The sequence below is a fragment of the Corvus kubaryi genome, unplaced genomic scaffold (assembly GCF_017639235.1).
Source record: "Corvus kubaryi isolate FWS band 111438036 unplaced genomic scaffold, C.kubaryi_AGA036_p1.0 76, whole genome shotgun sequence".
NCBI lineage: Eukaryota > Metazoa > Chordata > Aves > Passeriformes > Corvidae > Corvus > Corvus kubaryi.
Genome location: NW_024582063.1, coordinates 3638038 through 3650706, shown reverse-complemented (window position 1 = coordinate 3650706; position 12669 = coordinate 3638038). Strand labels below are relative to the sequence as shown.

Here is a 12669-nt window from a genome sequence, read left to right as displayed (position 1 = left end):
TTGGTGTACCCAAAGACATGGGGAAGTGATAAACACTTAATTGTACTGTCTACACTTTACTCAGAATTATTTCTCTTCACAGCTATTTAAAAAACTGCAAAACACTGTGAGGAGTGTTTATTGTGACAGACACACATATTCAAAAATATTTTGCAGGACAAAATAACTTTTAAAGTTTGCCTATGTGTTAAATTTCAATAAGCTGCAATAACTTGTGTAAAGGTACTTGTTGGCAGTTCATTTTGTATGGCAAGCTGCTCTTCTGGAATGGTTTTAGATGAACACTGTTGTAGTGTTTTCTTCTGACCATCTTGCAGAAGAATTGGTTTTGCTTGAGGCTGAGGACCTCTCACTCAGTACCAAACCAAAGGTGAATTTTATTGTCTGACATTCCTTTAACACTAAGTTGACAGCAAAGTCTCAGGCTTGGAGGTCATCAAGCAGAATCAGACCCTTTAAACACCATACTTAAGGGTGCTCTGTTGCATTCTCTCACTGCAATGAGGTGGCATGTATTGAAAACCAAATAACACATCCCTCTTCCTTATCATTATAGTGGTAATTAATTTTAATTAGTTCAACCAGTCTGTTTTGGAGGACAGCTATAACCTCAATTAAATTTATTTACATAAAGCTGGCCCATAGGTAGTCTCTGGTTAGAGATGCCTTTAAATATGAAAGAGATGCCTTAGAAAGTATCCCATTAATGAATTATTTTCTTGAAAATGTCTATACGCTTTTAGCCAAAAATGCTGTGAACTATGCAGAGCAGTTTTTTGACATTGGAAGAGCCCTTCTTTTCCTCTTGCTTCTCTGCATGAGTACTGTTTCTTCATATGTCAGTTCAGAAAATACAGGCTGTTTAGAAAAGGAATATGAGCACAGAACCAAGTGCAAAGGAATGCAGTGGCAGCAGCCTCGAGCTGCACCTTTCTGTCATTAAACAGTGGTGAGGGAAAAACTGACTCTGAATAACATGTGGTGGTTTCATACCTTGTGCTGCAATTATAGTAATAACCTTGGATGCCAAAGTACCACGGAAACTTATCTTCCAATTTTCATAGGTATCTGAGAAGGCAAAGATTGTTTCAAAACACTGATGTGAAGAGTTGCTCATGTTGCAGTGCTGCAAAGCTAAAAGGACACATTAAAAGGGTTATGAGGATTCAAAATAAATTGCAGGTGAAGGTAGGGAAGGATTTTCCTGGATGTCTTCCAGGAATGTGCCCAGTATAGTTAATGGGTGGGAATTTGACTTTCATTTTTACTTTTATACTATTTACTTATCTTGGTAGAGCAGAATTTAGCCAACAACTGCATTAATTGCTGCTATATTAATATCACAGAAAATCAGAGAGCTGTAAAGCTAAGGGGGAGCTGGGCTGGCTCTCAGAACTAGAGAAGCAAAGTTTCTACATCTTGTCAACAAGTAGCCAACTTCACTGAGCCAATAGTCAGCCAAAAGAGCTGAGAGAGAATGAGGTTTCTATGTGAAGGCTGGCCAAAAGCTCATAAAAGAGGGCCATTTTCTCCTCAGTGGAACAGAAGGTTCTTTCAAACTGGGAATTGGGAAACGGAGATGAATCCAAACAAGAGAGCAACTAAAATCACCCAGAGCCAAGAGCCACCTATTCAGCTAGAGGCTGGAGTAACCTATACAGGTGAGAGAGAAGAGGAAGAAAAAGCCAGCTGGGTGTTTGTTATTCTGGGGAAATAATAAGTTAAGAGTCATAAGTTGGGAGCTACTAATAAACTTAGTGGAAAGGCTGAAGGAAGGAAGGAAATCTAGTGAGGGGTGGAATTAACCTCCCTCGTTTCACAAAAGGATATGTAGAATTGACATTCTGCATTTAATTTGAAGCCTACAGTTCTTTTCCTGTGTTTTCAATCATGTTTCATATGGAAAAAATATTTGATCAAATATTTCAGGTGTTCAGGGTTAGGTGTGTTGGTAACTAAATTTTTTTAACAAGTTTCTGTTAGCTTGTCTTCAGATCTCTGACCTCCTCTACTTGGATTGTGTTGAGCTCATTTTAGCTTTTCTTTTTAATTTGAGATTCATTATTTTTCTCTTTTTGTGACAACTTCCATTTTAACTCATATGACTCCTACCCTAATGAAAGGTAACTCAGACTTTAAGTACATCTGTCATGTTGCATTCAAGTGCACTTGAGGTGAGATGCTCCTTAGAACATTAATTTTTGCATATGCATTATCTTTTCCTTTTTTAATGATTTGCTTCTTTATTTTCTGACCTTGAATTTAAAACTTGAAGCACTAAAGATAGGGAACATCTAGCATATAATGAATATTTTGCTAAAGAAATAAGCCTTGAACCCTACAATGGTAATGATTGTGCTCTGCTTTACAGTCCCTCTTTCTCATAGTCCTTAAAGAGTTCTTTTGCTTGATCTTGGCTGAGAATGGTTAATGGAGAAAGAGGAAAACAGCACATTTCTGACTTTGCTGCAGAATTAGTCTTTGATAACTCTTACTGCACTCTGAAAGAAAGAGGAGGAAAAAGCTAAAATCCAGCATGACAATTGAGTCTCCTGTAGCCCTTTCCTTTCCCAAACAGTCATTGGAGGTAGCATATAATTTGTTTTCTTTCTTAGGCTGTGTACAATATATTAATGCAAAGCGGATTTTGTCTTAAATAATACATTTTGTTTTCCTTTTGGTGGTTCCTGTTTCTCTTGTTTTTGTTTCATGACTTATGTCTTGGTAAAGGCTTTATCTTTACTAGCGAGCCAATAGAGCTTTTGTGGAACCAACCTGTCCCTAAACTCTGCAATTAAGCTGTTGCCAAGAAATTTCTATGAGTCCTTGCCATGGGAAGTTAAAAAAAAAAAATAAATAAAAGGAAAGGAAACTTGAACCCATTTCTTAAGAGCAGAAAGCATAGCAACCACAGTCAGAAACATTTAGCAGTCTGGCAGCAGACAGCAGGACATATAAAGAATAACAAAATAGTCTAGTGAAGAGGGGAAAAAAGATCTTCAAAAGACTTGTGTCCACAGCAGGGTGAAAAACATAACAATCCCATTATCAGTGTTGTTAGAAAAAAAATGTTGATTTTCTTTTTTTCCTAAGTTCTGCCAACATATCATGTTAAACAATATTCCAGTAACTCAGAACATAAAAAGGCATTTTCTGGCATCCCCTTATATTGTCTCTATTCAGGCAGTCAAAGTAGGAGAGAAACAAACAGTTCTGGGATCCACATTGAAAACTCCAGCAGAAAAGACTAGTTGGCCCAGAAGCTGAGCTGTCATGACTGTATTCATTCTGCAAATAGGTGACATACACTAAACTGAGGTGACTTTCCCCATACTGCTCAGGGAATCTAAATTCACACTCACAACATACCTATAACTTCATTTCTGTCAGTACTGGTTTTGTTCCTACAGCTGTATGCATCTGTTAACAACATGTTATTGCTTTAGCATAATTAATAGATCTGCTTTGTACTGAATTGTGAGTTATTTTTAATTCTGGGGGTTCTTTTGGGGTTGTTTTTTTCTGGTTTGGTTTGATTTCTTTTTTTTTCCCCATTCTTTTTGCATCATTATTTGGGATTAGGAGAGTGATGATTTTCAGACAATCTACAGTGGAAGTTCAGGTGTGCTATTGAAATTATAGTGAAATTCCCTATGGTTATGGTAATTTTAGCCTTTTTTTTTTTTGTACCCGTTTTCCTTCCTAGAATTTGCAGGGATATGATAATTAGCAGTTTAAGTAGAGCATAAATTTATGTGCATTAAGTATGCCTGCTTTGTGTAAACAGAAGTTTTCCAAATGCTTGGTGTGCAATATATCTTGTTCTGTTCAGGAAGGGGAATGCAGAAAATGTCCATGTTGCTTAGTTACAGAAACAACAAACATCACAAATTTGTTGTATTTAGTTAGCCATGGAGTGTGGCATTAAAGCACTTGCCAAGTGCATTATCAGGGCATAGGATGCTATACTTTTGTGTTCACCCTGAGACATGGATTGTTCAAGTTCAGCTTTTATTGTGTGCAGCTTTTGAATAAATTGGGTGCATTTTGGATTTTTTATCTGAATGATCAGTGTGCTTTGCACTCTGTAGTTGCAGACTAGAAAGTCAGAACTATATCATACTTGTTTTCCTTAAAAAGAAAAAGGGGGATTGACACCCTATAGGAAATGAAAATGTGTCTGATTTTGGATGAAGCTTCACTAGATTTTGTGCTGGTAATGCAAACTCAGTCTTCAGGCAAGTTTCTGCCCTGTGAGGAGACGGTGTATCCAATTTACAGAGAAGCGAGAAGAAATTAAATTCTCTGTGAGGCATTTACATGCAGGTTAAACCCCAATCCCTGCATTACTGGTCCTGACTTCCTTACACAAGGAATGGTTTTCTTTTTTCTACCTTAGGCCTAAGTAGTCTATGGAGAGAACGTCTGATTTAAGAAATATACTTGTTATATATAAAGCTATAAACAGCAGAACAAAGCACATCATCATACCATATGAACTATATGTTTGCCTTGGAAAACCTGTTTAATATTTTCAAAATTGTGAGTGTGATTTGTTTGTACTCCATGGTTTTGGATGCTCAGTCTGGACAGGAAGAGGAAGCAGGAGATATATATTCCCAGAAATATAATCCAGGGAATTTGTTGCACTGTAGTGCTTTTTTATTTTTTCCTAAATCAATTAAGTCAAGGGGTTTTTTGAGCTGAAACTTGCAGAGCCATTTCCCAGACCATAATAATTGACCTAAAATGATGCAACAAATGCACATGCTATTGTTTTCTCCAGGTGTTTATGTATCCATAGCATGGAACCCTATCCTGTGTCCTTAGCCTTATCTCCCACTTAGTGGGACTCTAGAGATATCTGGGTTTTATGTTGGTGCTCAATGACCCCCTTTCTAAATGCCTCACACTACCATCACCACCACATTTGCACAAATATCGATCTCAGGAGAAAGAAAACCATTTCACTTGAAGATGAGTAAGTTGTTCCTTGCAACATTCAATATACCCCTTAATTGCTTCTCTATGTTTAGAAAACAAAGCTGGATTATGATGTTGAGTAACCCTAGAGGCTTGAATAGCTGTTATCATTCACGTTGTGTGCTTTCACATTGTGTTCAAAAATGCACCCCATTGCAAACATTTGAACTTGGGCTCCTTAAGTTTTGTGTAAATAGTCTGTAGTTTATTGTGTTCCCTGATACATTCATTTTGGAGCTTGAAAATGCATGGAAGCATATTAGGAAAATGACAAGCCTCCTGTGAGAAGCTGACATTCCTAGATTATTTCAAAACCATACAGCAGGGTCCAAAAAAGTACCTGGTAGCTCTTAACAGTCAGTTTTGCAGGTGGATTCCTGGGGAGTGTGTTGCTGTGTGCACCAGATTATTCTCAGTGAGCATGGAAGTTCTAGTGGCTGGTAAAGCAAGCTGATAAAATTGCCTCAGGCTTCCCTTACTGCAAGTCCCATTGTTACAGTTTCTGGCACCAGCAAGTTTTCCCTCCTGCTGACGCCTCTTTTCAGGGGAAACCTGTAGGTTGGTAGCACCTAATTGAGCTATTTCAGGTAATATTAGTCTCCATTTTGGAGAATTAACTGTTATCATATGCACCAGGTGATCCAGGTTTCATGGAAATATGAAAATATGGAAGTACTCTTTTACGGTAACAAAGACTTATATCATCCAATTTTTAATAGGTTTTGACATTGGGTTCATCCATTTATTCAAATTGCATTTAGAAAAGTATTTTACTTCATCTGCCAGTTAAGTAAATAGACAAGTTATTCAGGGTAAGGTCATAGTGGCAGGTGCTCTGAAATCCTGGGTTCTCTTTGATTCTCAAGGAAATCTAGACGCTGCAAATCAGGTGATGTGATCAGCTCCTTGGGGGAATTATCTTTGGTTTTAAGAATGTAAAGTAATTTGAAATAAATGCTTCATAATAATTTAAAGGATTTTTAATCATAGTTATTGAAAAGCTATTGCTGGCAGAGGTGGTCAGTATTTTGAAATATTTAAGGGTAATTCCCTTTCTTCATAAGATTTAATGTGGAAAGGGTTGCACTTCAAATTGAAAATAGTGTTGTAATCTGGATTCTTTCACACCTTTCATGGTTATAAATCTCATGTGACAGGGTCAGTAGAAAGAACTGATAGTCTTCTGGGTTTTTTTTTTTTTTAATTTTTTAATTTTCTTGACTTATAAATTTTCTAATTAAACAGTTATATATTTAGGATACATCCCTAGTACGAATTCCTTCTCTTTTCCTTCACCTTTTCTCAGGGTCATTCAAAGATTTATACTTCCTTACACTTCTGGAGTTCATTGCATAGTAGGGCCCTGGCTTGCAAAACAACCCATACATGATATATCTTTGGGAAGCATGAATTAATTTAGGTTGCGCTCCAAGATGACCACAGACCACTTAAAGAGAGTGCTGAGCTTAAGGTAATAATTGCTGTCTCAAAGCTGGACTTATTTGTTAAAACACAGTACTGTGATATTGAAGTTACCCAGCATGTGGTTGGCCTAGATGGTAGCAAAGGAAGCCCCATATCTTGATTGTAAAATGTTCTGCCCTGTCTCTCTTAGAAAATAAATTTATTCCTCATTTTGGATAGCTTGGTTGCAAATTATGTGGGGACTTGCTGACTGCTCCATTTTTCTTGGGAGCTTAGGTGACCTTTTGAAGTTTCCAAGAATGAGGTAATTATATATTTTAAAGACTGAAGTCTTGAAACTCACTTGATATTAACAGGAAAGAACAGAGTGAATACAAGACAAATTCAAGGTGCTCTTAATGGCATGATACAATTCCCTGAGGGCTGGCAGTTTCATGTGTAGGAAACTTCATTTGTTGCTCAGGTATGAAAGTGAGTGCAAGAGCAAGCTAAAAACCAGGGCCAACCCAATGAATGCCAGGATACTGAATGATGGGTTGTGTGGGAGGAAAGGGGAATGTGATTCCAATATTTCTCTGTTGCAAATTACCTTCACTTGACTAATTGTGGATCCATGTCTCTAATGGAGGGAAAATGTACTGAGTTAACATAATATGCTGTGTGCCTCAGATGGAAATAGCAGATAATATAAGCCCTATTAAAAGCATGTTTGTCCTTATGTACCCAGAACCAAAAGAAAAAAGGCAAAATCAATGGATAAATCAGTAAGTTATTTGTACCCTAGAGGCTGTTGTTTCTGAAGCATGTACCTTCATGAAATGTTAGCCTCAGAATTATTTCTTACTGTTCAGTGGTTTTCCCAAAATTTAATAACTAATCTCTGTGAACATACTGCTTTTCTCCTTTTTGCTGTGCTTCACTGATGGCTAAGTACATTTTTCATGGATAGGGAGAGGGGTAAGAATCTCAGCATAACACCAGGAAACAGGCTCCCAAATGCAAGCTGTGTTCAGTTCTTTTCAGTTATGGTTCATATATTGCTGTTTCATTACCAACTATTCATGATAATTCAGTTCCAAATTTTCAGTTTAGTAAGAGTAAACAATCATAAGCACATTCTAAAACTTAGAACGTAAGCACTCTAAAACTTAGATATAGGCTTTAGTCAGTTTCCCCACAATGTATGTAATAAGAGGCAGATGGTTTCTCAGTAGCTATGAAGTTTCAGTTGTGGAATATGGAAGCAAGAAATTGTCATTTGCAATATTTAGGGATTCCAACAATGTTTTAATATTGGTGGCATAAAATTGACAATATTTGTCACTGTTACTAAAGTGTTCTAGCAACATTGCCCTCATACATTATATATTAAGTTAATTAAGAGCTGGTGACAAGTCATTGAGAAAACCATTTCACTTTATCCATTATGTTCTTAAACCGTATTTATTAGAAATTATTCTTTCTGAGTTGGCAAATGACTTCAAATCATAGAAAGCTGTTTCAGACATCAAGGAAAACCTAGCTTTCATTTAGTCTGCTGATTGTTTTACATAGCTATTAACTCCCAATTGTAATATTCAGTTCACCATCTTTCATTAAGGTCGGACAATTTGATTTGTCCATAAACAAGAAATTCTCTTTGTACATTTATTTGCCTTGCCCTGGAAGCTGTTCTTGTTCAGCTCTCATGTTCCTTGTTGGCATACTTACTTTCACTGTTACCAAGCATGATTTAGTTCTAATAAGAGTCCATTTGTTTCTTTTTTATTTATTTTATCCTCTGGCACTGTTTAATCTGCTTTTAGTCTAATCTAGAAAGGTTGCCCCCTGTAACTTCTTCAAACGAAGTGGGAGCTATCCAAAATCCTTCTTGATGTAGAAAGAGGTCAATGCTTCATGAGACCAGATACCTCTAAGTAACCTCCCAGATTGCTGGCTTCTTGCTGCATTCCTCTTTGCTCTAAAGACAGAAAGCCAGCCCAAAGGGATGTCACTTGCATGTGCTTATTCTCCAGTACCATTCTAAACTCCTGTGCACAATCTGTAAAATCTCAGGTATTACGGATGCATTTGATAAATGGAAATATGTTTCCTTACCAAGTAATACTACAGTTTAGTCCAATTCTATTCACTTCTGGTGATTTCAGTTGAAGAACACAACACATTATCTGTGTCTCTATGGCAGAGTAGCATTTCTGCTGTCAGCAATCCACGGTGAGGTTTATCTGTCATCTTTGGAGACACAGCTCTCATGGGAGCAGTACTGCTTGTACTCAATTCTGAAATAAAATGAAGAAATAGGCTTATTTATTAGCTTTTAGGATACATTTTAATATAGTAGAATAATTCTGGCAAGTCTTATGATGAAATTTGCATTGTGGGTAATGATATAATTGGAATGAACACAATTCTTACTGAAAAAATGTCACTCTATCAATCATTTCCTTTTCTTTTGTCTTGAAACATCAATTTTCAATAGCAGCTATCACTTGTGGGGTATGTCATCTTAGATTGTGTAAGTGCTAGTGCTCTGATTTCTAACAGTAGCACAGCTCTGCTGTTCATCTGCTGTGTTTTCCCCTTACTTGGTGTCAGAGTGGGTTTCACTTGTGTTCAAACTAAATCTCAGAGGAAATTAATCCAGCAGCTCTATCCTAAGTATTCAGTAAGCACTTTCTAACCCCAAATAGAGATGTAAAGTCTAAACCAGTGATGGGTCCCCTGTAGCTCCGAACTACACTACATAGTTGGAACATTGGACCAGGGCCAGATGTGATCTAGTCCTGAATGCTGCAGATCTGTAGATGAAGAAGCCTCAGCACAAAGTGCTTGGTTTTGCTGAGCTGTTGCTTTTTCTCCGAATTGCTTTTTAATGTAGGGCTTAACCTTAGAAACACAGAAGAAAGTTTTAGCTTCTGTCGCTATGGTTTTGTATTCAGCCCTTCAGTGGTATTTTAGTTTGAGTCTTTCATTTATCAAGCAATTAAAGTATTGACAAAACACTTGTGCACGCCTTTGGTATTGGGGACCTCACTTTAGCAGCTCTTGTATTATGGATAACTCAGAGCAGCAATATGAGAAAATATTAATAAAGAATAGAACCCTGGGAAATGGTTGCATCATGACAGGCTTCTTGGACAAGTTAAAATGTGATTTGAAGCAAGGATATTTGCTACTGAGGTCAATTGGATTTAAAACTAATATTATCTTTCGTTTTTATCAGAAAATTCTTCAGTCAGGGAAAATATGTAAGTTGGGGGGCTTTTTATCTAATTGAACAGGCTCAAAGATTTTTGTCTGTTTTGATCTGTTTTGATATTAGTTTGCCTCTCTTATATAGCTTCATGAATTCCATGAATGCTACTACTCCTCAGCCCCAAGGACAAACTGAAAAGATGTTAAATTATGAAGTGTCTGACCTTGGTATATTTTCTGTACATGAACAGAAGAGTTGAGACAATGACAAAGGATTTAGAGGAAGAAGAAATCTAATACTTCTTTATAATAACGAAATGGCTGTGCAGAAAAGGCTTTTAAGTAATCAAGGTCACACAAGCTAATTTGTAACTCATAGTATAAATTATGTGTAGATTCTTTCAGATTGTTAGAATTAACTGCAGGGATATTTTTAGAGCAACTTTTTTTTGGTTTAATGAAAACAATTATTAAATCATTAGTCAATGAAAATAGTTATTTCATCTAGTTTGTGTGTAAATTATCATATTCATGTTTCATCAGCATTATCCCTTAAATAATGTGCCTGAGATTATGTCTCTTTGGTTAAAATGGTCAGGTTTCTCTGAGTAACTTCTCTGCTTTGCTTGCAGGTTGTATATAAAAATAATGATGTCAGGTTGGAGCTGTCTCGACTTGCCAAGCAAGGGGATGCTAAAATGAAGATTCATGGGGTTGTAGCATTTAAATGTGAGAATGTTGCAACCTTAGATCCAATCACATTTGAAACACCAGAGTCTTTCATCTCTCTGCCAAAGTGGAATGCCAAGAAAACAGGCTCAATATCATTTGACTTTCGTACAACTGAGCCAAATGGCCTGATTCTTTTCAGTCACGGGAAACCAAGGCACCAAAAAGATGCCAAACATCCGCAGATGGTGAAGGTTGACTTTTTTGCCATTGAGATGCTTGATGGCCACCTCTACCTACTGTTAGACATGGGATCAGGTACTATAAAAATAAAAGCCTTGCAGAAGAAGGTGAATGATGGTGAATGGTACCATGTGGATTTTCAGCGGGATGGGCGGTCAGGTAAGTTCCTTTTGTTAGCATTCAGAATGTTTTTTCTGCTGTGCCTGAGAGAATACTAGGTACATATTGATGTTGCCACAATAAGAGTTGAGCATCATCCAAAAAATAAGGAAAATACAAGAAATCATTACTGTCAGGTACCAGAATACAATTATTTGCTGAGTTAAATATCTTATGGTAACTTTATTGGATAATCAAGTACTTAATCTTGCAAGTAAGTGTGTTGTGTGCTTGAAAAACCAACAGTAATCTCCCTCTGTGCTTGCTTACACCAAATAGCTGAAGTGGCAAGTTTCAAGAATAAAAATAAAGCAAAAAAAGAATTACTGAAAATAATCTCCAACACGGGGAATAGCTGCCCCACAGAAAAAACACAGAGCTTCCAATCATGTCAGCAGATCTCAGCACACTTAAATGATATGCTAATGAACGGCTAACAACACATGTCAGCAGAAATGGAAATATTGACTTGCCACATTCTATCAGTATGATTCATATTCTGGAGTGGTTTACTCAGAAAATGATCTCACCGAAAAGTGGTAAAAATAAAGAATCCATAAACTCTTCCTAATGCTACTGAAATCTACTACGACTTAAAATGGATTTATCCAGTGAAATTGTCAATGTATCAGCTTGTCTCATCTTGAGTACATATCTTGGCTTAAGCAAATAATCAATATACATCAATTTAAGGACAGTTCTCTTCTATGGTGCCTTTTCTGTAGTTCATGCCAAGATCTGGGGAGGAAGGGGGCGGGGAATGTACTGAGTCTGTAACTCAGTCCTGAAGAATTTTCTGATTAATATTAGTATTCAATCTGAAGTTTATCTACACTCCAAAAGTGGGTGTTGAAAAATGTAAGCTCCACTTCTTTTGGATTTTGTGGGATTTCCCCCACTTTACTCCTTTGGGTGGCTCCTTTTCCATAGCTTGCATTTATGATTTCTTTGTAAAATTTAACCCCCAAAAGTCATCATTTTATCACTTAACTTCTTACTACACACAAATCAGATTTCAGATCAAGCAAATCTTAGGTGCAGTTTTAAACTGAAGATTTCAGTCAAATCCATGCTGCAAATCCCCAAATTCAATTGATATGCACTATGATTACGAAAAATAATTATTTTATTCCTGGACTGTGCAGCTTCAAATTGTAATGGTAGAGACTTTGATTTTCTTATTATAGTACGTCAGTTGCTCATTTACATTTCTTGAGGTTAAATAAACCTACCAAACAAGAACACACAACCAAAACCCAACCAGACAAAACCAACCAACCAACCAAAAAAAAATAAAACCCCTAACCAAACAATAAAACACAACTTCTCAAAATCCTCAATTGGCATTGAATATCCAGCAGTTATATTATTTATACTACAATTTTTATTTCAGACTTTCTTCTTAAGTGTGGTTTCAGTGATTCATATGAGGCAGTAAATCCTGTAATAATCGTGCCTGTGGGACTGCTGAAAGCAAAGTTTATTCTTACATCCAAAGCCAACAGATCTATAAAGGAATGAAATAAATGCATAACAATTGTTTACATTTGAAGATATGTTCTGCCCTTTCATTGCTTCACAAAAAAAATGTGATTCACAAGTGACATTAAGAGAGTTTAGGGCATACTTTAATCCTTAAAAACTGTTGAACATCTGCAATATAGAGTAATTTAAGGAAGCAAAACCTGCCTGGTGATCAGGATTGCATATTTTTTTATTTTTTTTTTAGTAGAATTATAAATAATCTAATTAATCCATCTGATGACTTGCCTGTGATGAAGATGGGTGAAATTTATGTAACCCCCCTGTCACTGTTGAAAACTACTCATTATACCTATTAACTCTAAGACATTGAAGTATTACCAGGAATACTGAATAAAATATGCAGGATTATGGATTGGCAAACTGAATTTTTAGCTGCGATCTGAAACAGAATCCAAGTTTTTCTATTATCCTAATACATACAATAATAGTTTATGGTAGGAGAAGTACCAA

General features: G+C 36.5%; 1 protein-coding gene across 1 annotated transcript in view; it reads left to right on the top strand.

The window, feature by feature from the left end:
- NRXN1 (neurexin 1) overlaps positions 1–12669 on the top strand; it is a 516697-nt gene that overhangs the window by 263548 nt on the left and 240480 nt on the right. The window contains exon 9 of the mRNA XM_042051442.1: positions 10236–10674. Within this exon, the coding sequence (XP_041907376.1) occupies positions 10236–10674 (439 nt within the window). The remainder of the gene's footprint in view (positions 1–10235; positions 10675–12669) is intronic.